Consider the following 25,684-nt stretch of genomic DNA (forward strand, 5'->3'; position numbering starts at 1 on the left):
CTCTTCCTTTCCTTTCTTCCTCTCTGTATGCAGGTAGAATCCTGGGCCCAGAGTACACCCAAGTTGGGGACTGGTCTTAAGATGTAGAGTAAAGGGCCACAGTTTTGGATAGATACTCTGTAGAGATCAACTGTGAAGAAAGTGTTTTGGGTAACTGGCAAATTAAATTTCAGGAAATCTGTTCAAATGAATAATAAAGGTGAAGAAGTATGACCAATGAGGTGTATGAAACTGGGAAGACATAATTCTGGAGAGGATGAACACACACCCTGCTGAAGAAGGTTTTATGTTTTGTGAGGTGCTTATGCTCTTTGGTAGGAAAGATATGGTAATTGTGGGGAGCAACTCGGACTAGACTGTTACTGGAATTAAGACTTATTCTATGCATCTGCTCTCCCACAATATGGCGCTGGGAGAAGAGGAAACAGCTTCTACACAGCTGCCTCCAGTTCAACCAATAAACAGCAGGAGCTGCTCCTGATTGGAGGAGAGCAGCGTACTCGGCGTGTGGGTAGCAGAGTTGGGATTGGTGGACGAGGACTATAAAGGAGGAGAGAGACAACATACACCAGGAACATCTATCTGAAGGAACACCTGAGCATCCCCCGAGAGAGCCAGCCGGCGGTGTGCCGCTCCCCCGCGGAAGTGGGGAAAGTGGCAGGGGGAACCGCCCTTCCACGGAGGTGGAAGGGTCGGTAGCCAACCCGGGAAGAACCAGCAGCAAACCCGGGAAGGGCCGAGCAGACAAAAGAACAGCGCAGGGTCCTGTGTCCTTCCTCTGTGAAGAGGGGGAGCGACATAATGGTGCCGTGACTCGGATAGGTAAACCTAGGCAGGGTTTAGTGTCGTTCCTCCACGAAGAGGGGGAGCGACAGTAATAAAGGTGGGGCTGGCATTGTGGCACAGTGGGTTAAGCTCTGTTTGAGTTGCAGGCATTCCATATTACAGTGTTAGTTCAAATGTCATCTATTCTAATTCAGATCTAGTTAAGATAGTTTAAGTACTTGTACCCCTGCTCCCCACGTGGGAGACCAGAATGGAGTTCCTGGCTCCTGGTTTTATCCTGGCCAAGATCTGGCTATTTAGGCCACTGGGGAAGTGAACCAATCTCTTTCTTTCTCTCTCTCTCTCTCTCTTGCTCTCTTACTCTCTTGCTCTCTCTTTCTCACTCTGCCCTTCAAATAAGTTAATTAATGAATTAAGATATGGTAAAAGGTATTCACTCACAGTACAAAATAATGGATAGAAGTAGAGTAGATCACATTTTGGGTTCCACTGGGGACAAAAAAATCCACAGGGCTCTGAAATGCTTGACCCTTGAAACTCCAGGGCTCTTCATTTTTCACTGTCTGAATATTCCTTCAGGAATTAAACAATTACTGCTTTCTTCTAAAAATGAATATATCTTATATGATCCATTTTAATTTTCGTGTTTTTGGGGGGAGCTCTATATAAAATCTAGTTAGTACAACTGGAGGCTGATGACATATGTTTGTATTTTGTTAGTTCTTCATGTCTAGGGTGTTTTAATTTCCATACATTATGGTGTACAAGTATAATTATAAATATAATGAACACATGTATTTGGCAAGGCCCTGGCACTTAAGTGGAGACCACCTTTGTGCAAACACCAACCAGCAAATTCGACAGAAATGGATTAATAGTGTCTGTCTACTTCTTTCCTTCTTTCCTTCCTCTCTTTCTGCTTACTTCATTAATTTACTAACTCGCTATATATTTATTTAGGACTTACTGTATATATTCTTCATTGCACTGAGGTTATTTGAAAAACACAAGAATGTGTTTCAAGGGTTTCTAATCAAGCTTCTATTTGAACAATGAAACATTCATGAAGATAAGCAAGAAAGATTGAGTTATTATTATGTAAAATAATGTTTTTTTCAAACTATAACTTTCCAGTTGGGGTCAGCATTATGGCACAGCAGGGTAAGCCACTGTTTGTAATGCTGTCATCCCATATCAGAGTGCTTCTCTGCTTTCTATTCAGCTTCCTGTTTATGTGCCTTGGAAGTCAGGGAAAGATGATCTGAGTGGGCCTCTGCCACACGGGAGACCCAGACAGATTTCTGGCCTCCTGGATTTGGCCTGGCCCAGCCTTAGCCATTGCAGCCATCTGGGAAGTAAACCAATGGATGGGAGATTCTCTCTCTGCCTCCCACTCCCCACCTCTCAATCTTTGTCACTATGCTTATCAAATAAAGAGGTAATTTTTTTTTAAAAAAAGCTGCCAACCATCCTTTTCTTGCTCTATAACAAGTTTATTTAGTTGTGACCATCTTTACCAAAAAACAAAACATATAGGAGAAAAATGTCAAATATAAATGTGTATTGCATGTAATAAAATATATTTTCATAAAACTTTTGGGTGACATATATAGTTAAGTATAATATATATTACATATATATATATATATATATAGTATGGCAATGTAAAGTGTGTGCTTTACCACAAGACGATTTTAAAAAATGAAAGACACTATCCAGAAGCATTTAGAGGCAAGTGACAGGTTTTTTTTTTTTTTTTTTAACTTGAAAGGAAGCTTCTTAAAGCTGAAAGTACTTAAATGAAGTCTAGAGAAAATAGGATAACTTTTGGGATGGAAGAGCTACCAAAAAGACTTCTACTATTGTGAATTAAGGTATAATGATAAGAGAAAGTAAACTCTACAGAGCTGGCTTACTTGTGAATGAATGACATGTTTCCAGAAACTTTTAGGAAACACTGATCAGTATCCAACAAAATTTATCTTCCTACTAGGAATCATCCTCAGTCTTTGATGCCACAAAGGAGATTTTTGAGTTGTTCCTGTTAGGTATACCACATGATTTGGGGGGGACTCAAAACATGTTTCTGCCCCATTGCTTATCCCCAGTACTGGTTTAAGAAACTAAGAATATATATATATATATATATATATATATATATATAATCTATATCTACCTATATAGATAATATATATAGATGATATATTTTCAAATGTGAAAGGCCTAAACATAAATACCCAAAATTCAACAAATTGAAAGTGATACCCCCAGCGCACTTTTATTTGATTCACTTGTGACTTCTACTGGACAGTGCTTTCTCTGAGCTGTAATTACTGGGCAAAAATCCAAGGACTCAAGACAACTGATTCATTTTAGCATTTTTTTTTTTAATACAAAAGGAGGAAATAAGAAGAATAAAAGCAGTCAGGGTGGGCTCTGGAGAAGGGGAGCTGTTTTTGCAGGAATCTTGCAAGTTAATGAGAATTCACCCGGGACTCAAGAGGGATGGAGACAGAGGAGGAGAAAGGAGGAGACTGGGGGAAGGAGGGAGGAGGGGGGAGAGATAAAAACTCTTCCTTTGCAGCTGGCCCTCTCCCTCATTTGTTGCTCCAATAAGCAGTAATTAGGTCCTGAGCTAATGGTGTCAGCTGATCTGCTGTTTTTAGGCTAGACCCAGAGGAATCTCCATGGAAACCCTGCTGGAGTCGTCCCCCCACCTGGATGCTGCCGGCTCCTTTCCGCCACCTGGCTGCCGCCCGGCCCGCTGCTACCTCCTCCTGCCTCTAACCTGCAGCCTGCAGCATGCGCACTGCCCCCGGGATCCCTAAATGGGACAATTCTGCCCGTGACGTCAGCGCCCAGCCGTCTCCACAGAAACTTTTGTCCCATTGGCCAATCACAGAGCTTGAAAGGGGCCGGGGAGGGGAGGGTGGGAGGAGAGGGGAGTGGGAGGGGTGGGGGTGAGGGGAGAGGCGAGAGGTTTAGTGTGTGGAGCTGCTCGCGCTCCGCCCGGGCTGTCAGTCCCGGCTCCAGCCGCCGCGAGACCTTCCCGGAGACGCGCGCACACACGGCGCACCCCCCGCACACCGCACACTCTCGCGCCCTGGCTCTCCCTCACACACACGCACACGCACTCCGCCTGGCCGAGCAGGAGCCACTGACCATTTTGCAAGTGCCAGGACCAGCTGCCGCGCGGTGGGCACGGGCACCCCGCATTCCCACTCAGGGCTTTCGTCCGGCAGGCGACGACGAGTGGCGAAGGTGGCCTGGGACCCTGAGCCGGCGCCGGGCACCGCTCGGGCCGCCTTCCTGGCGCAGCGGCTTCCTGGGACGCGCGCGGGCCTCGGCCCAGAGTAGAATAAAGAGGAGCGGCCGCCGGCGCTGCGCGAGGAGGATGGGAACTCCTATTTCCAGCACCGTGGCACGCGGATGGAAATCCTGAATGGAGGAACCGCTGACTTCCTTTGCCTGGGAAAATCGTCCTGAGGAACTCGTATCTGGCGTCCCTGCGCGGCGGAGGGGGTGTCCGTGACGTGGCGGGAGGGGAAAAGCGACAACCGAAACCTCCCGGGTGAACTGCAAACTGTGACCAAGCAGCGGGGGAAACGACGCTTCTGTGTATTCTCATTTCCTGCCCAGGGTTCCAAGCATCTCTGTTATAAACTTACTTCTATGCCGGGCACCCCGGTGCCGCAGAAGCCTGAGGAGTGCTGGCCGGGGCCGGGTCGCCATCCCGGAGACCCGCGGCCGGCGGCCTGCCTTCGTACCCACGCCCTCCCGGAACCCGTATCTGTTTGGGGCACCGGCGCCGACCCTGGGAACTACCGGCCGAGCCCTCTATGAAGGCGCCGCTCCTTGCTGGGACCTAACTCCTAGAACCTAGATGCGGGGCTGCAATTTAGCCCCAGTGCACCTGAAGACGTGCTATTTTAACGCGTTTTTAAAATTATCTTGCTTTCCCTCCACCCCCTCGTCTTAAAAAAAAAATCCCGTAAAACGGAATTTTGATAGGCTTAAAGACATGACAGGTAAGAACTTTCTGTTTTTCTAGTTCCTTCCCTGCCGGTCACCCGGAAGGCCGAAGCGGAGCAAGGAGAGCCCAGGGACGCGTGTGCCCTGCGGGGCTTGCAGGCGCTCCGCCCGGCGGCTGCTTTCGGGAGCGGCGCAGCCCTCGCTCCCAGACCGGCGGCCGAGGAAGCTTCCCGGGCGCGCGCGGGGAGGCGGCGCTGCGCTCCCACCTGCCCTGCCCGGGACGCAGCCCGGGGTGAGGCGTCGAGGGAGCGCCCCGGGTCAATATTGAGATTTTTAATAAACCCAGGAATAGGATTTTAATTATTCAGAGCCCAGCTCCTCTGGGCCAAATGCTGTTGGGATGGTCCTGGACACACAATATTAAAGAGCCCCATCACCGAGAGGACGGGAAAAGCGTCCGAGCCCTCCGCTGCTCTTACGAATGAGCCAGACTGGCTAGCACAGGGCATTGATTGCCGGTGCCCAACTGGACCCTCCTCCCCGCTGCCCGTTCCTCCCCCCTACCCCACCCCCCCACCCCCAACCCGAGGCAGGCTCCCGCGGCGGCCGGGACCTCGCGTCCCCGCATCGTGGCCAGGGCTGCATCTTTCATGAGCCCGGGGTGAACAGGTGCGAAGTGCGCTGGGAGCATCCGGCCGGCGGCGGCCGAGCGCGGGGAACATGGAGAGCGAGCGCGACATGTACCGCCAGTTCCAGGACTGGTGCCTCAGGACTTACGGGGACTCAGGCAAGACCAAGACGGTGACCCGTAAGAAATACGAGCGGATCGTCCAGCTCCTCAACGGCTCCGAGTCGAGCTCCACGGACAACGCCAAATTTAAATTCTGGGTCAAATCGAAGGGCTTCCAGCTGGGCCAGCCGGACGAGGTCCGCGCGGGAGGCGGCGGAGCCAAGCAGGTGCTCTACGTGCCGGTCAAGACCACGGTGAGTGACTCGCCTGCCTCTGTTATTTGTCTGCCCGAGCAGCCCGGCGGGGCGGGAGGAGAGGGGGGAGCCGAGAGCCACCGTTGGCTCTTGTGCCCCCACCCTCCCCAACCCCCTCCTCAAGTCGTCCCCGCTCGCAGCAGCCAGGCGCGGTTTCCCCCCGCCGTGGCGTCTTTGTGGTCCTTTATTTTAAAGCGGCAGCGCGCACCTCCGCAGCCCCTCCGCCCTCCCCGCCTCCCCGGCTCGGGGACCAGCCGCCGAGCCTCCTAGCCCCGGCCGGGCGGCGTCCGGCAAGCGTCCAGCGTCTTCGGGCTGGGCCATTGTCCCACGTCCTTCGCTGGACGCCTGGCGCGTGTGCCACCGCCGCCACCGCGCGCATAAAAGGCCAGGCTGGAACCCTAGCCTCACGCTCTGATAACAGACGATGCTGATCGATAGGCGACAGTGTCTCCTTATTGGCACAAAGCCCGCGGGTGGCGGTCGCGGCGGACGAGGGGTTTCCCCCGCACGCTGTCGGGGTTTATTGTTAGCCGCCGCGCGTGAGACGCGGGGCAGCGCGAGCTCCTCGGAGGGTCCCGGAGATCGCGGTCACGACTGTTTAGATTGCAGATGAGGTCCTGGGGATGCGTCCTCCCCGCCTCCCTCCCTCCACAGCACTCCCCCCCCCCCCATTCCTTTCCTCACTTCGCGGTTCCACAAATAAAGCCGCAGCTAGATGATGAGCAACAAAGAGAGATGGGTTTGAGCGCGATCAGATGGGGTGTGTGTGTGTGTGCGCGCGTGTGTGTGTGTCCCTCTTTCTGGGGTGGCTCCAGTCTCATGGCCACAAAGCTCCAGCCTGGGCGCCACTGGAGGTGACTGGCCCTGGGAGCTGAGTCTGGCTCAACCTCACACGCAGATGCCTGTGGGGCTGGGGAGCCGCGGCAGCGTGGATTTGCAGATGAGCCGCCTAAGACCTTTCTGCATCGTGCCACGGTGGGTGCTCGCTTGGAGTAGGGGTGGGGGAGGCTTCTGGCATCCTTTGTATTTTTGCCTCGCGGTGCTGTGGTTTCCTGAGCATTTGCTCCTTACCCCCACCCCGCCCCTCCCTCACTGGCAACTGTTTCCTCGTGCAGGATTCCTGGAGGATGCTAGGAAGGAGAGGGCTTGGACGCCAGGCTGTGTCTGGCGGGGGTGCACATTCATTTAGAAATGGGTTGTTCAGAGCGGTATTTGGAGGACTCTTTGAGGTTTGGAAAGCAGCTGGTGGCTTCCTGAGATTAATTAAGAATATTGTTTGGAGCTTGTGTATTTCTTTGGAAATTCGTATGAAAAATGGAACATGGAAATAAAGGTAAAATGGAAACACTTGAAAGTTCTGTCGCTGTTTTAATGTTCTACTGTTGGAAGGTTTCTTGGAGGTAGATCTGTAGATATACTGTCTCTCAGAGCATATGGCACTGTTAAAGACAATGCTGAGATTACTGTCTTGCTTTACTAAATAATGAGGACTAGCCTGGCATGAATTAGAACTGAGGCTTATTTACATCTGGATGAGCCAGAGTCTGTTATAGAGAATGGAGTGTTTTTGATTCATTTGTATTGGCAGTTATGTAGAAAAATAATTCATTGTTAGAATAAATCAGAATTCAAAAGAAGAATGTATTTTTCTTTGGGCAGACCTAGCTAACGGAGTGAATAAAATAATTTAAGATATGTTTACAACTTTTAAAACTAATCTCTTATATGTCAAAAATAAACATATCTAGGAAGTTTGTTTTTCATTTCTTTTATGTTAAACTTAGGTTCCTTGGTGTAACTGTCAGATAGCTTCACACATATGTCTTGGTGCAATAAGCTTATACTTGTATAGTTTTGACTACTCCTATATTCACACATATGTCTGTATAAAAGATTAATTTTTAAAATTGTATATGATATAAATTCTGTGCTTTTTAAAAGCACTAAAATAATCCTGGGTTCCAATTATTTAAAACAGCATTCTCGTGCTGTGATACCCATATTTTCATTTAAAATTTAGTGCAGAGTTAAAGAATTACTGACAAGGCATCCTATGCAGAGACAACTCCAAGGGTGAAGAGAAAGTAAAATGTCTTTCTCTGTTCAGTAGAGTCCCTATATTTATGGGAGAAAGAATAATTCATCAGGTGATAATCTTAGATAATAGTTTCCGTGTAGTATTTAAGAGCTCTGCTCTTCTTTCAAGCCAGTGTTGAGCTGTTAAAGAGGTTTTTAATTCATGAACTCTTCCATTGCTCTTTATGGAATTTTTCTACTGCTCCTGACAGTGTTTCAGGCTCCTCCTCCTCTGAGAGACAGCCAATCATCATTTCAATGAGTTGAAAAATAAATAAAAGATCTCCTTTTTATCATGTTCCCTCACTTCTCAAATTATTTTCCCTTAAATATATGGATTTTTCTTTATAACAATAAGTGTACAATCACCAATAAGACAAAACTATGTTTTCCTTTAAATCAAAGGCATATAGTGGTAGAAATGAAGACTTGTATTTGAATGGTGTTTTCAATAGACGAAGAATCATCCTCAGCTGCTTGAGGTTTGAGACTCTGTGGTTCCTTTTGCTGTCGATGAGAGATGCTTTGCTCTTGATGTTGCAGTAATCCACTGCTGCTGATAATTAGACATCATTACTTCTGCGAAAAGGGAAAGAGAAAAGGGGAGAGGACAGGCCAGGGATAATTAACTACTTTAGTTTAATGAAAGAAAGGGAGGCCAATAGCAACTGGGAGGTTATCCTAGACAGACCACATGGACATAATTGCAACAAGACCAGTTTTCAGTCTTGTAGTTATAGAAGCTTGGTTTTACGTTTTATTCTCCCAAAAGAATAGATGCAGCTTTGCAAATGCTCTTCTCCCTAAAGCCTAAACTTAGCTGATGATCAAATCAAGTCAAGTGACAACTGACTTGAAATAAAACTGTTGATCAACTACTGGAAAAGATAAATATACCCTTCACTATTTGTCCTAGCCATATCTGTCTGAAACTGAAGGGACACATTTGTCAGTGATGTTTGGATTGCTCAGTGGCCGAGGAGGTATTGTTTGGTCACCAAGCAACATCCTCCTGCCACTCAGCCATTTTAGGTCTGGGGTAGGACCTGTGCTTTATGCGTGCGTGTGCTCACACGTGCTCACGCAGGTGCAACTGTTGAGCATCCAATTTGTTTATTTCCATACAACAATCTTATTTTTATATGTTCTTTCATTCAAGGTGGCAGGAATTTAGAAAAATGATATAAGTAACTTAAAGCACATCTGCAAAAGGTATAGTAAATGACTGACATTGATTATGACTAACTTTTAATACAGGGTAATTTTGAATTAGCTCCACTGCACTTCACTCTGTTTTACTTCTTTGATACTTGTATTCAGTGTGTTTTTAAAATTTTGGATCATGCCTGACATTTTGCTTTTTGGTAATAGGTAGTTGAAACATAACACTTCATGATTTAAACTAGCTAAATGCATTACACCACTTGATGTTGAAGGGTAAACGTAGAAAATAATCAGAAAATTCATTAAGGCTTTATGTTAGGAATATGAGTACATTATTGTGTATTTTTTAAAAAACCACTGTATTGTATAAAACATAAAGAAATTTGGTTAGCTGATGTTTTTTTCTTTCAGTCTTAAGCAAAGTAATGAATATTGAGATTATAGTCAAATAATGTGAGCAATACTTCTCTTGCCTGTATTTGTAGGAACTGACACTAACGCCTAAATTTTGTCATTTGTGTATATTTTTTCCTCATTTGTTCCACTACAGAACACAAGATGAATTTTCACTAAGAAAGGAATATGTATTATCTTTAGTCATATCACTTAAAACTGATGATTTATTCAGTTCTGCAATCTGCAGGCTTGGATTTCATATTGTTCTTGCTGTGCATACCACTAATTGATTACTGTACAGTGATTACAATGAATATTCATGGATCTGTTCATAAATAGTTACTGCTTTGTTATTTCACTATGGTTTTAGTCACCAATCTTTTATGCTATATCAGGGTGAAAGAAATTATGGTTTACTAGGTGACTATATACATTTCCACCTGGTAGAACTTTCTGCCTTAGGCGTACTTCCCATATATTAGATTTCTTGCCAGGAATTTGCTACAGAAATTCCAGAAAACAAAGCTGAGGAACTGTGCCAGCTAACCATTATGATACTTTGCATCTATGACACAGAGGTAATAGGGGTCACTGAGATGGAAGTCCATGTGTGCTCATCTGTTCTTCTTCCACACTGGGTGTTACTGCTGATAGTCAGTGCATTTTTTCCTCACTTAGACTGGGAGACCCTATATAGCATTGGCTTTTGGGGTCAAACACAAGAATGATTCTCAGTAATGTGGTTAACATGAGTGGTTCCTTTTGGCGTTGAGAGGAATAAATAAAAAATGAGGGGTGAGCTTTTGAGTTCATGGTTAAGCCACTGGTTAGACTGCTTGAATCCTGTACTGGAGTACTTAGGTTTGATGCCTGGCTCCAGGTCCCAGTGCAAGCTTCCTGCCAATGCAGGAAGTAGCAGTGATGGTTCAGGTTATGGGTTCCTGCTACCAAAGTAGGAAACCTGGATTGAGTCCGTGGTTCCTGTCTTGGAGCTTGTGCTGGGCTGTTAGGGGTCATTTGGTAAGTGAGCCAGCAGATAGGAGCATTCGCCTTTCTCTCTCTCTCTCTCTCTCTCTCTCTCTCTTTCTCTTTCTCTTTCACAGACACACACACACACACACACACACACACACCTCTCTTTCTCAAGTGAATGAATTTTTTTAAAAAATGACAAGTCACTAGCATGGTGACTATGTAAACTCTCAGGGAATAATGGGTGCTTTAACTGGAGATCACTCTGACATAAGTATTAAAGGGCAGGGGGCACGTAAAGAGAGAACTCCTCAGAATGCAAGGAGGAAACGTTTTGGTACATGGAGACTATCTCATGCTTATTTTCTAAGATAGCAGTTCTTGAGGTTCCCAGTGGCTCTTCCATGTCTTATCTGTCATCACCGTGGAAGTGGAGTGGGGGTTAGGGACAAGATGCAGCACTTCTATAAACTTCCTGAGCCAGCTGAGAAAGATTTCACTCTCCACCCTCATTACTTGGGATGGAGGAAAGATGACAAAGCAGAACAGGGATAAGACAACACAACCTTCAAGAACCTTAATCACAGAGACCTGTTTCGTTGTTTTGTATAATTGGAATGATTGAAGTGAATCCAATATGTTTTAGGTTACATTTATTTTCATATTTTTTTGGATAACAACTAAACTTCATATACAATATAGATGTCAGGAAGCATGATAAGGTAGGCAGAGTAGACTTTTAGAGCATGATTTAAATCCTAGCTCTGACATTTTCTGGAGCTGTAAGTTGGCTAAAGCCTCTTAAAGATGCAGATTCCTCTTTGTAAAAAGTCAAAGTGATACTTTCCTAAGTAGTTTTTCCTAGGAATAACATTTAAAGTATATAATTTCTTTTTTTTAAAGATATTATTTATTTGAGAGGTGGAGTTATGGACAGTGAGAGAAAGAGACAGAGAGGTCTTCCTTCTGTTGGTTCACTCCCCAAATGGCCGCAACGGCTGGGGCTGCGCTGATCTGAAGCCAAGAGCCAGTAGCTGCTTCTTCCTGTTCTCCCACGCAGGTACAGGGGTCCAAGGAATTGGGCCATCTTCTACTGCTTTTGCAGGCCATAGCAGAGAGCTGGATTGGAAGAGGAGAAGCAGAGACTAGCATCAGCGCCCATATGGGATGCTGGCGCTGCAGGCGCAGGGTTAACCTACTGTTCCACAGCGCCGGCCCCATAAAGTATATAATTTCTATTATATGTATTAATATTCATAAAATAATATATATGAATATATAAACAAACACACAAAGGGTATGACATACATAGCCTATACATATTAATGTTGAAAAAGTTGTTTTAAGCATTAACAAAACAAAAACATCAAGATAAAATTATGATTAAATGTATGTTATGAATTCAAAATTGCACTGTAATACGGAGTCAAAATATAAGGCACATATATATATACATATATATTATTCAGATATTTATTCTACTCAGTCTATTTTTGTAAAATGAATGTACCTTGTAAAAGTGATACTCTCTCATTACTTTAAAAATCTAAGTGAAATGGGAAGAAAAATAATTTTAAAATGTCATATCAAACATCCTTTCTAGACATAACCATCATCAGATAATGAAAATCTTTCTAGATGTCTCTCTAAGCATATATACCAAAAGATTAAATATAATGATTAAAAGTTATATATGGACAAGCAGAAACAATTTCCCAAAATTTGAACAAAAGTCATACGCTAATTTAGGAAGAACAAAATATAACATGACTAAGATGTAACAAAAGAGGAAATACATAAATTCAACTAATTGCTAATATATAAATGTTTCTTATAAGTGGTATTTATTCTTAATAGAAAAGATTAAAGAGGACTAAATGATTGAATTACATTTATTTTTCCTATGGAAAATTTCAGTTTCATTCAATATCAGTGACTTTCTCCAATGACAAATGAAGAGTAAGCACATCTTTTCTTCTTCCCACCCTATTGTTATTTAGCTCCTGGTTCATATCACATTTATTCTATTATAATTTTATTATATTATTATGTTTATACTGTCAAAGCTTTTGATATTAAGTTAAAATATATAAATTTGTTCTCATAATTATTTCTCCTTTGTTCCTATTTAAAAGCTTATTATCTGTTCTTTTATTTGGTTTTCTTTACTCATAATGCTCTATTTGATTAACTCTAATTCCTGATTATCATATTTTTTTTACCAAGAAAGGTTCATGTGCTCTATTTTTGGCAGTGTATATGCAGTTGAGGATATTTGTGCTTTGCCTTTACACTGAAGGAGAACTTAACCAGGTGTAGATGCTTTATTTTGCTCTTTCCCCAAGAATATTGTAGATAATTTCAGTGCTCTGTAAAATTCAAAGGCAAATCTGTTTTTCTCAATTTCATGGAATTTTTTTACTCCTTTATCTTCAAAATCAAATAATTCCATTAAGGTATATTTAAATTTCTTGCCTCCCTCTGTTTATCCTGGGTAACTGTACTCTTGTTCGTGGCTTCACTTGTGTCCATGATCTGATGGTTTTTGATGCTTATCTTTTGAAATCCAGATCTATATTTGGGATTTTCTTCTGGATGTTTCCACTCAAGATATCCCAAATTATATGTTTTTCTTTTGTAACTGATTCATGTCACTCAGCTTAATGTCCCAAGATTCATTTATGTTGCAATATGCGAAAGCTTTTTTTTCCTTTTTAAGGCTGAATAATATTCCATTGAATGTATCTGCCACATTGTGTTTATCCATTCATCTATTGATGGTCATTTGGATTGTTTCCTCCTCTGGGCTATTGTGAACCATGCTGCTTTGAAAATGTGTGTGGAAATATATCTCATTGACACTGTACTTTCAATTCTTTTGGACATGTGTATCTACCCAGAAGTAAGATTGTTGCATCATATGATATTTGCATTTTTAAATTTTGAGGAACTGCTTACTGTTTTCCATAGCACTTGCACGATTTTATAATTCTATCAAGAGTGCACAGGGTGGGTGCTCTTTAAGGAAAAGCAACTGATAACTTTTTTCCTCATCTAGAGCATTTCAATGAGCAGACTTAAGCAATTGCAAGTGCTGAATGTAATGCAATTTATAGTAATATTATATTAATGCCTGACATTTATGAAGTTCTTTCTATAGGTTAATTAGTGTTATTTGCACTTTAAGCAAAAGACTCCCTTTAATCTTCACAAAAATCCCGTGTTATTAACATTTTTTATACGGATGTGAAAATTGTGGTTTAAGTTAAAATGAATTTTAAAAATCACACCACTTGGGGGGAGAAACATTTCAACTGGATTCCAAAATACTTGTGTTAAATCACTGATCTCCAAACTTAAGATAATGTACCCCAATTGCTTAAAAATGTGAATAATCCCCCAAGATTATAAATTATAGATATTTGCCACTGTACCAATTCTTAGTACATTCTAAGATATATTAAATATAAATGTACAGGCCTGAGATCAATATTAGTATAAATACAATTTTAATATTTTCTTCTTCACCTTGATAGATTATCTCATGCTCTCCAGGAGGTAAGAATATATCAATTTGGAGACAGTTATTCTAGTTCATTATAGACTGTCACCTCAAAGTAGAATACTGTGACTAAAACTTATACTTGAGTTAAAGTAGGACCCCCTGCATTACAGGGGATGCTTTTATAATTAACTATTACAACATTAAAAATAATGCTTTGGGGCTGGCGCTGTGGCACAGCGGGTTAACGCCCTGGCCCGAAGTGCCAGCATCCCATATGGGCAGTGGTTCTAGTCCCGGCTGCTCCTCTTCCGATCCAGCTCTCTGCTGTGGCCTGGGAAAGTAGTGGAAGATGGCCCAAGTCCTTGGGCCTCTGCACCTGCGTGGGAGACCCAGAAGAAACTCCTGTCTCCTGGCTTTGGATCAGCACAGCTGCAGCTGTTGCGGCCAATTGGGGAGTGAACCATCGGATAGAAGACCTTTCTTTCTCTCTGCCTCTCCTCTCTCTGTGTAACTCTGACTTTCAAATAAATAAATCTTAAAAAAACCCTTAATTTATCAATTCCCAACTTGACTCTCACTGGGATTAAACATGACAATAGGTCTGCTCTGATTTCATCATCATTTTAAAAAAAAATCATCTATTATTTTTCACTTTATGTTTCTGTGTGGGAGCAAACTGTTGAAATCCATACTTAATGTATACTAAGCTGATCTTCTGTATATTAAGATAATCGAAAATGAATCTTGATGTGAATGGAAGGGGAGAGGGAGTGGGAAAGGGGAGGGTTGTGGGTGGGAGGGACGGTATGGGGGGGAAGCCATTGTAATCCATAAGTCGTACTTCGGAAAATTATATGCATTAAATAAAAGTTTAAAAAAAAAACCCTTAATTTTAAAGATTCATAACATCTAGGAAACCATTATACACATTTGATGTTTGTGCCATCAGACAGATTATTTCATCAAAGCCATTTTCAGAGCACAGTCTAGAGTAGTTGAACTGTAAGACACAGTGAGGGATGAGGTTGAAAAATTAGCCTTGGGTAAAATTATGGAAGCCATGGAGTAGAGGCTGCATTCTGTAGGAAATGGCAGCTGTCATTCAGCAGGGATGTCATGATTTAGTAGAGTTGATATTTCTCAGTGGTTTATGTATGTTCCAAAATGTAAGTCAAGTGAGTAAAGAATAAAAAGTAAATAGTTGCTTCTACTCAGTACATGGTTGGAAACAGTTTAGAGGTAATAAAATCAAGTTGTCAAGATTTAAATCAATATAATTTAACATATTTATGTTACTGAGTAATTGAGTAATGCTATATAAATATCTCAGACTTTATTAATTTTAGTAAAATGTGAAAATATAAATGTTAAATAAGAATGGATTTGAAGGCACTTGAATACAGATCAAATCATTTGATAGCAGACAGGTGCCTTTTTTCTTCTTTTGAACTTGAGAAAAAATAACTGTTGATCTCTTGGTTATTACTTTGTCCAAAACCACAAAATCATTCTATTGGAAAAATCCTTCTAAAAGCTTACACAAACAAGCTTTCTTCAAAGTAAAGTGAATGTTTCAAATATTTCTCAAACGTGTAATTTATGCTTTAAAGCAATGTGCTAAATCTCACCCCAAGTTGTTTCTTCTTTAGACTTCTTTGACTTTATACCATATACCTGTGTCTACCACTAAGGGTCTTCCTTATGTACAGATTTTTGTACAATGTGGCAGAACTCTGCAAGTAGCCCTTTCCCTTGCATAATGTCCTTCTCTTTAAGTGTGGGTGCATCGGATCTGGCTGAAAAGCCCATGAGAGTATTTCAGGCATGGAAAGCCAAGGCACTCTGGCAAAAAGATCTCTGTGAGTGAGATCCCAGTGGAAAGAACAGGTCTTCAAAGAGGGAGGTGCCTTTCTCTGAAGGGAGGAGAGAACCTCCACTTTGACTATGACCTTGTCTAAACAAGATAAGAGTCGGAGAACTCAAGGGGCTTCCATAGCCTTGGAAACTCATGACTGGTGCATAGGGAGATTATTGATGCCATAAACAGGAGTGTCAATTGGTAAAGTCAACAACAGGAGTCACTGTGCACTTACTCCTCATGTAGGATCTCTGTCCTTAATGTGCTGTACACTGAGGCTTAATGCTATAACGAGTACTCAAACAGTATATTTCACTTTGTGTTTCTATGGGGGTGCAAACGATTGAAATCTTTACTTAATGTACACTAAACTGATCTTCTGTAAAAAAAAAAAAAAAAAAAAAGAAATTATCAATTCCCAACTTGACTCTCACTGGGATTAAACATGACAATAGGTCTGATCTGATTTCATCATCATTTAAAAAAAAATCATCTATTATTTTTCACTTTATGTTTCTGGGTGGGAACAAACTGTTGAAATCCTTACTTAAGGTATACTAAGCTGATCTTCTGTATATTAAGATAATCGAAAATGAATCTTGATGTGAATGGAAGGGGAGAGGGAGTGGGAAAGGGGAGGGTTGTGGGTGGGAGGGACGGTATGGGGGGGAAAGCCATTGTAACCCATGAGTCGTACTTTGGAAATTTATATTCATTAAATAAAAGATAAAAAAAAAAAGTGTGGGTGCAACCTGTAAATATTATGAGCTGTCACTCTCTTGGTTATCCTATATGGTAAGGCTGACTTTAAGAAAAAGGGCTCTTTCAGGTGAATCTGGTCTAGCCACATTAGACTTCTGAAAGCAGGGACGATTTTTTCCCCCTTGACTGGCACCAGAAGAGGAGGTGAGATTGATTCAGAGCTTGTGTAATCAAGGAAAAGGAAGGTTTCTCTTGCTGAGATTGATATGGGCATATAGCATATTTATATAGCTGAGAATACTTACATTAATTCCTTATCTTGGATACTGTGAGTAATGCTCTAGTAAACTTGGTAGTGCAGGTGAGTCTTGATAGACTGATTTAGTCTCCTTTGAATATATAGCTGGTAGTGGGATTTCCAGATCATATACTAGTTTTGTTTTTAATATTTGGAAGACCTACCATTCTGTTTTCCTTAATGAATATACTACTTGACATTCCTACTAACGGTATGTAAAGGTTCCCTTTCCTTCACTTCTTTGCTAGTACTTATATTTTGTCTTTTTGAGATTAGCCATTCTAACAGGAGTAACTGGGTATCTCATTATGATTTTAATTTGTATTTCACTAATTAGTGATATTGTGCATTTTTGTAATCTTGTGTTGGCCATGTGTATGTCTTCTTTGTGAAATATCTACTCCAGTCTTTTGCCCATGTGTAAATTGAGTTTTTTGTTTTCTTGCTATTGAGTTGTTTGAGTTCCTTATATATTTTGGATATAACTCTTACTTGATGCATAGTATGCCAATATTTTATCCATTCTGTAGCTTATCTTTTCACTCTGTTGATTGTATCTTCTGATATGCAGAAGCTTTTTACTTTGATGTAATCCTGTTTGCCTGTTTTTGCTGTTGTCTGTGCTTTTGAGATCTTATCTAAAAAATTATCCCTTGTGTTTTCTTCAAATGGTTTTCAGTTTCGGATCTTACATTTAAGTCTTTAATACATTTTGAATTTTTATATATGGTGAATAAATAGAATATTATTCAGCCACAGAAGATTAAAATCCTACCACTTGGCACCATATGCATGACTCTGGAAGACATTAAGTTAAGTGAAATAGGCCAGGCCCAGAAAGACAAATACTGCGTGATCTCATTCATAAGTGGAATCTAAAGTAAAAAGTTAATCTCATAGAAATACAAAGCACAATGTTGGATTCCAGAGGCTGTGGTAGTTGAAGAAAGATGTAAATCAAAGGATATATAATCACAGTTTTATTGGAAGAAAAATTTTGACCAATCTATTGTAAAACATGGCAACCGTAGTTAATAATAACATTGCATTCTTGAAAAATACTACAAGTGGATGTTAAGTGGTGTCACTACAAGAATCATGATACGACATCATGCATTTGTTAATTAGTTATATTTAACCATTCTACTCATTCTACTAAGTATATATACTTTTCAACTTCTCATTGTACTTGGTAGATATATAAAACCTTATTGATTTTTAAAAAGACCTGAAGTAGCCCTTCAGTGATGAGAGCATAGTTGGCCAACAGCTGTTGAAGCATTGAGGACATTAGTCCTCAACCACAAGGGAATAAATTCTGCAAGTAGCTGAAGAGAACTTGGTGGGGTGGGGTGGCTCTTTCCCTAGCAGACTTACAGCTGCAAATGCAGGTGTCTGACACCTTCACCTCACCTTCTGAGAACCTGAGCAGAGGACTCAGTTAAAATATTGTGGCCTCTGACCCATAGAAACTGAGATAATGTTTGAAAATTCTTAAGCTATTCCATTTTTGGCAATTTGTATACAATAAAAGTGAACTAACAACATAATCTTTTAAAGTAAACTTTCCCCAAAACATTTGAACAATAAAAACAAGTTTTATAAAGCATATTTGGCTAAGTATTATTTGTGATTTAAGATACAACTGGGAACAACTTGCATGTTTTTTTCTTCTAATAATGTGTTGCCATTTCTCTATTTTTTGATGTAATTGCCCATAATTTAGTAAAATATAAAAATTCTGATAGACCATTTGAAATATTTTGTGATTAGTGACTCCTATTAGGAACATATATAATAAATATTTATTATACATTAAAAATAGATGTATAATTAAATTTTCTCTATTCTTTTTCTTTTTTACTTTAATTTATTTTTCTTTATTTGAAAGGCAGAGAGGGACAGAGACAGAGCTCTTTCATCTGCTGATTCATTCCCAAAATGCCTACAACATCCAGGGCTGGGCCAGGCCAACCAGAAGCCTGGAACTCCATCAAGGCCTCTTGCATGGATGACAGGAAACCAAGTACTTGGTCTGTCCCAGCGTATGCATCAGCAGGCAGTAGGAATTGGGAACAGAGCATGGACTCAAACCTAAGCATTCACATATAGGGTATATTCATATTTCGAGTAGCATCTTAGCCACTGTGATAAACATCAGTCTCAATGTTTTTGTTTTTAAATGTTATTTTATTATAGTATATAATATATATATATACACACACATATATATATATCCCCTAAATAGGAACAAGGTTACTTATTGTCTTAGTTTTTTTTTTAAAGTAGGATACACAGAAATGTATACATCCAGAGACATTATTTTTACACAGTTATTATTTATATTAAAGTAGCTTTGAAAGCTTAATACCTAAAAGACAATGCAACAAAATATAACATATGCTCTCATTTATGAGATATAACCATTCTATAATTTAGTTTTATTTTTAAGATTTTATTTATTGATTTGAAAGGCAGTGTTAGAGAGAGAGAGAGAGAGAGAGAGAGAGAGAGAGATACAGACAGACATCTTCTGCTTGCTTCCATTCACTCCCCAGATGGCCACAACGGCCAGAGCTGGGATGATCCAAAGCCAAGAGCCAGGAGCTTCTTCTTCCTGGTCTCCCATGTGGGTGCAGGGGCCCAAGTGAAATTGGACAAGGCCCCCTAAATTTTACACTAAAATGTGGCCCCTTAAAGTTCCCTAGAAATGCTATTGGGGGTGTCACATGTGTTACTGGAATTTTGGGTGCCTTACGATTTCACCACAGGCTTATTACTAAATCCCTGATATTAATAAGCCCAAGAGGGTTCTTGCCTAATATTCAGAGAAGAATTCTAAATACCGGCACAGATAAACGAGGCAGCATGGTATGTTTTAAGCTTTTATTTAGTGAGAAAGATGCATAGGAGAGTGAGAGCTTTATTTAGGGGAGAGAGGTGAATAGGGGTTCATACCAAGCACCAGGGACCAGCCACGTGGATGAGCATCTAGGCCAGGAAGCCTAGAGCACATGGCCCGAAGGCCATGCGCCCTGGAGGTGCAGGGCTACAGCAGCCACCTCCTGATAAGAGGCCAGGGCGGAAGAGCCAGCCAGGCCACAATGTGTCCGGCTTTTAACCCACTTCCAAAGGGGAGTGGCTAATTAACCTGATTGGCTGGTGGGCACCCAGATGTGGCCAGGTAGGGGCATGAGATCACACAGGGGCGTGGTGAAGGCATGGTCTTCCAGCTCACAAACCTAATCTATTTTAACCTGTATGCCTGCCTACTTCACAAGGAATTGGGTCATCTTCTTCTGCTTTCCCAGGCCATAGCAGAGGCTGGTTAGAAAGTGGAGCAGCCAGGACTCAAGCTGGCGTCCATGTGGGATGCCGGCACTGCACCAATGACTTTACCTGCTACGCTACAGTGCCGGCCTCTGATTCTTTAATTTTGACAATTTATGTTAACATAAAGTTAGATATTTTTAAAAACTTACTAATATTTTGGGAATGTAATATAGAAAATAACAGTAACTGGTCGTTTACTTTTGATATTAGAAACAGAAGTTTTTATCCTCTATTTGGAATTTATTTTGCTTTTTTTCCTCTCTGAGATTTATTCAGTGGCTCTTACATTCCGCTTTTCCTAATTTTAATCAAGTACTCATTTGGGGTGCTTATTCTCACAGTGACATATTTTTCAAGTGTTTCTGAGCTGTTAAAAAACTTGAAGGTTTAGAAAGATTTCAGACTTTAAGATCAAGAGATTGGGAGCTTAATCTTAATGATAAGGAAGTTCTCTCACAAAAACAGGCAGGAATCCTGTTTTGTTAGTAATTTTTCTACTTAATTTTAGTTACAAGTGTTTTGGCAAATACTACTTGAATATTGTGTTTCACCATTGTGTATAAGGGTAATAGTCATTGACTAGTATCTGTGCATTTGGGGGGGGGGTGCTATGGTATAAGAGAGGGGATATTTGTGGGTAAGCCTCAGGCAGCCTTTCTTTTGGTTCCCTGTGGAGCCAACTGCAGTTGCCAGATGGCTAGAGGCTTTTAGGGGTTTAATCTAGGGACATGGGGCAAATCTAAGTGGCCCATATGGGGATGTAATGCCTAGCTTGGTCATATTTGTACCATGCTCTACCCAATTGACCTAATTAGATGAGCTTTTCAAATCTAATATCAAAGGGTTGCTTGAATATCAGATGTGGGTCATTATTCTCTTAGCAGTCTCTCCTTTCATGCTTACTGGTGTTTATTTGAGGTCAAGAAATGGGGTTTTACTGTTTATTGTAGGTTATTTTTCTCTAAAATAGCTACCATTACCAAACAATTAATTTGACTTGTTACTTGGTCTCACTAATTTGGAATATGTTCATTTAGAATCACTAATAATTTGAACAGGGTAAAGTAACATCTTATTAAAGGAGAATTTATCTAAAAATTCATAATTAATAAGAGAGAGAGGGATACACACACATACTTCCATCCCCTGGTTCACTCCCTAGGTATCCACAATAGCCAGGGCTGGGCCAGGCCAAAATCAAGAGTCCAGAGTTTCTTCTGGGTCGCCCACATGGGTAGTGGGGGCCCAAATACTTGGGACATCTTCCGCTGTTTTCCTCAGGCCATTAACGGGGAGTTGGGTCAGAAGTGGAGCAGCTGGGACATGAACTGGTGCTAATATGGGGTACTGGCTTCGCAACTGGCAGCTTTTCTGTTTTACCACAACACTGTCCCCTAAAATTATTTTTTAAATATCTATCTATTGATTTGAAAGTTATAAAGTGAGAGGGAGAGAAGATTAGAAAGGGAGAGGATTAGAGAGGGAGAGGGAGGAGAGAGAGGAAAACACCCATCCACTGGTTCATTCCCCAGATGATTGCAACTGGCAAGGCTAGGACAAGCAGAAGCCAGGAGCCTGGAATTCCATCTAGGTCTGCCACTTGGGTACAAGGGCCAAACACTTGAGCCATCTGCTGCTACTTTCCCAGGCACATTAGCAGGGATCTGAAACTGCATTGTGGCAGCCTGGACTTGAACCAGTGCTCATATGGGATGCTAGCATGACAGATGGTGGCTTAAACTGCTATGCCCTTCATTTGAAATTATTATTCCTGCAATTTTCCAATGTTACTTGATAGTCATGATAATTATTTTGATGACTTCCTGAACCCTTAATAAATTGTCTCTACTGTATTTTTCTTTATTTTCATGTGGTGTGTTATTTTATTTATTTATGATTTTAAGACTCTTCCCATTGGATTATAATAATTTTATTTTCATCTAACAAATGTGCATGTCTATATTCGTTAGAATTTTTTTGAATATTGGAGGACTTTATATGAGTCTTCTTAGATTCCAAGGGTGTTTTTGACTAAGATCATCCGATATTTCAACATGTTGTTAGTCACCTGGGGATCTTGCTAAAATGGAAATTTGGGGTCAAAGTAGGCTTATTATATTTTGTGTTTAAAAAACTACCACAAGGGCGTCTAGTGCTGGCCAAGATGGTATAAGTTCATGATGAATTACCTCTCCCAATGATTACACTAAAAACTCTGGAGAAAATATAAAACAGAACTACCTCTGAAAAGCAAACAATAGGAAGAAAAATTGGGGGGAGGACCATGCTAATTACCAGTAAGTAGTACAAGAGATGAGATTTCTGTCCTTAGCAACATTTTGTCACCACAATTTAATGCAGAGGTTGGCTGAGTCATGGGCCTGCAGAATGAGAGCAGACAGTGTGAATTCTGAGACACGCTTACTTCTACCCAGAGGACCAGGAAAAGGGGCCCCTCTGACACCTAGACAGTGTGTGGGAATCACAGGGTCCTTTTTCCTCCTGTTTTCACTAACAGACTACCCCGAAGACAGCCCCAGTCATGGAACTGCACTGCTGCTGGGGTGGTGACAGTGCCAGCTGACAGTGACCTAAAGATCTAAGTAGAAAATGAGATCTCTATTATTGCTTCTCTCTTTTCCTGAAGATGCTGCAAACAACTAAAATAGTTAAGAGGAGTTGAGGGCTTCAAGTCAGGGAAATCAGAATAAAAAAGGGAGATTTAAGGAACCAGAGAGTATAAGGGAAATTCTGGAGAGAAGATCCCCTAAGTCTTTCTATAAACTGAATTCATTGTCAGACTATGAATCTGCAAAACATACCTAAAACATGGCCAAGTGTGTGAGAACTGAAATACGATATAAACCACAGTGCGTGTCCCTGCCTGACCCCTGAGTTGCACATATGCAGAACAGACTCACGGGAGCACAGAAAGATTGGAAAAGTGAACTGACATTGGAGTCACTGTTGAGAAGGCAAGGCAGAACTTGTGAGGTGAATCTAACAGGGTTTACCACATAGTATCAAAATGCAGCATTTTTCCCAGAGGAATTTTAACAGGATTCAGTCTCAATAACACAATATTCAAAATGTTCAGGATACAACCTGAAATCATTTAGCATATGAAAATTTGACAAGTTCTTACTAGAAAAGAAAGTCAACAGCTGCCAACCCTGGGAAGGGACAGATGCTAGAGTCATGAAGAATTTTAAAGCAGCTATTATAACCATGCTCTATTATCAGAGAAAGAAAAAAACTATGAAAAGAATAAAATGGAAACATTTGAACTGTAAAATAAAATTGGTAATGAAAATTCAATCAGCATATCAGAGAGTTATCTCTACCTCCATGTTTATTGCAGCTTAAGTCACAATAGCTAAGATATGGAATCAACCCAGATGTCCATCAACTGATGCCTGGAAAAAGAAATTGTGATAGATGATAGCTAGATAGATAGATAGCATATAGAATACTACTCAGCCCTAAAAAAGAATGAAATTCTGTGTTTTGCAACAAAGTGGTTGCAACTAGAAACCATTATACCTAGTGAAATGAGCCAGTCCCAAAAAAGACAAATACCGTATATTTTCCATGATCTGTGATAACTAATAGAGTACCAAGAATGTAATTTATAAGAGTGAAATTCACATTTTGAGATTCATTGATTATTTACAGCCCTTGCCTCTACTGTTGAGGAATAGTGGTTTTTTTTTTCTTATTATTATTTGCTGATCTCTTAGTACAGGGTTAAGCTTATGAGCATAAAGAAAACTGGAAGTAGATCACTCTAAAAATTAATACACACAGTAGAGAGAAAGGATGAAGGGTGGGAAGGTGGGTGGGAGGGCGGGCAGGTTTGGGAATATCTCTGTGCTCCTAAATCTGTATATATGAATTACTGGAAATTTGTTTACCTTAAATAAAAAATTCACTGAGTGGGTGCAAGAGAAGAATGGGGATTGCAGATAAAAGATCATTTAAATTTAAAGATAGATTATAGAGGCCGGCGCCGCGGCTCACTAGACTAATCCTCCGCCTAGCGGCGCTGGCACACCAGGTTCTAGTCCCGGTCGGGGCACCGGATTCTGTCCCGGTTGCCCCTCTTCCAGGCCAGCCCTCTGCTGTGGCCAGGGAGTGCAGTGGAGGATGGCCCAGGTGCTTGGGCCCTGCACCCCATGGGAGACCAGGAAAAGCACCTGGCTCCTGGCTCCTGCCATCGGATCAGCGCGGTGCGCCGGCCGCAGCGTGCTGGCCGCGGCGGCCATTGGAGGGTGAACCAACGGCAAAGGAAGACCTTTCTCTCTGTCTCTCTCTCTCACTGTCCACTCTGCCTGTCAAAAAAAAAAAAAAAAAAGATAGATTATAGAAATTATCCTTTCTGAAAAACAGCTGAAAAAAATCATGAAAAACTCTTAGATCATAGGGATCTGTAGGTCAATATCAAGATGTCTAACATTTGTAACACTAGGATCATAAAAGGAGCGACAAACAGGAATTGATGCCAAAAAAAAAAAAAAAGGAAAAATAATGTCTGGTCATTTTCCACATTTGCTGACAGGGTAATTGAATATTCTCAATGAAATGCAAACAGGATAAACTTAGAGAAAATTATTCAAAACCATGTCATAATGGAACTGCCAAAAGAAAGTCATTTAGAAATCAGTTGGTGAAAATGACATGTTACATACAGATAAATAATAATGAAAATTTCTGCAGACTTCTCATCAGAAACCATGGAACCCACAGAACAATGATATATGCAGTTGTCTTGAAGTGTCAAGAGAATTGAATATCCTGTGAAAATATTCTTTAGAAAAGAAAGTGATAAAAAGACATTCTCTGGTGATAAAAACCAATGAATTACTTGGCAGATCTTCTGTACAATAGACACAAAGATAAGTGCTTCAGGATGAGGAGAAATGATGCTAGAATATTTGGAACTTCAATAATGTAGGAAGAACAACAGAAATAATAAACATTTTTCATTGTCTAAATTCTTTTAATACATATGACAGTTGAAGGTCAAAACTATAGCATTGTCTCATAGGATTTTCAATTTATGAAGATATACTATGAGTATATGTAATATACAAATGATTCCACAAAGGATTGAAACCACCAATCAATAAGAAGTTATCTGGAAAAAAAAATTTTTTTTGACAGGCAGAGTGGACAGTGAGAGAGAGAGACAGAGAGAAAGGTCTTCCTTTGTCGTTGGTTCACCCTCCAATGGCCGCCACGGCCGGCGCCCTGCTGCTGGCGCACCGCGCTGATCCAAAGGCAGGAGCCAGGTGCTTCTCCTGGTCTCCCATGGGGTGCAGGGCCCAAGCACTTGGGCCATCCTCCACTGCACTCCCTGGCCACAGCAGAGAGCTGGCCTGGAAGAGGGGCAACCAGGACAGAATCCGGCGCCCCGACCAGGACTAGAACCGGGTATACTGGCGCCGCAAGGTGGAGGATTAGCCTAGTGAGCTGTGGCACCGGCCAGTTATCTGGAAATTTTAAAAAACTATTGTACCTTTGGATTTGTACAGATTGTGTGTGTTTTTAAGATTCTTTAGGGATTTATTATTACATTAGATTCTCAGGATCAAAGATTAAACAACATATGTGTAAGTAATCCTTCACTGAAACAGGA

At 41.3% G+C, this 25,684-nt stretch overlaps 1 protein-coding gene across 5 annotated transcripts in view; it reads left to right on the plus strand.

Moving 5' to 3' along the window:
• Window positions 1-5,301: 5,301 nt before the first annotated feature.
• Window positions 5,302-25,684, plus strand: part of NOL4 (nucleolar protein 4) — a 373,271-nt gene continuing 352,888 nt past the window's right edge. For 3 of the 5 annotated variants that reach the window (XM_051851303.2, XM_002713494.5, XM_008261193.4), the window contains exon 1: window positions 5,302-5,742. In XM_051851303.2, coding sequence (XP_051707263.1) covers window positions 5,479-5,742 — 264 coding nt within the window. In that variant the 5' untranslated portion in view covers window positions 5,302-5,478. Of the gene's footprint in view, window positions 5,743-6,463; window positions 6,718-6,811; window positions 7,076-25,684 lie in introns of those variants that run through there. The other 2 variants (XM_051851300.2, XM_051851299.2) reach the window with 2 other exon arrangements.

Source organism: Oryctolagus cuniculus, chromosome 10 (assembly GCF_964237555.1).
Source record: "Oryctolagus cuniculus chromosome 10, mOryCun1.1, whole genome shotgun sequence".
Classification (NCBI taxonomy): Eukaryota; Metazoa; Chordata; class Mammalia; order Lagomorpha; family Leporidae; genus Oryctolagus; species Oryctolagus cuniculus.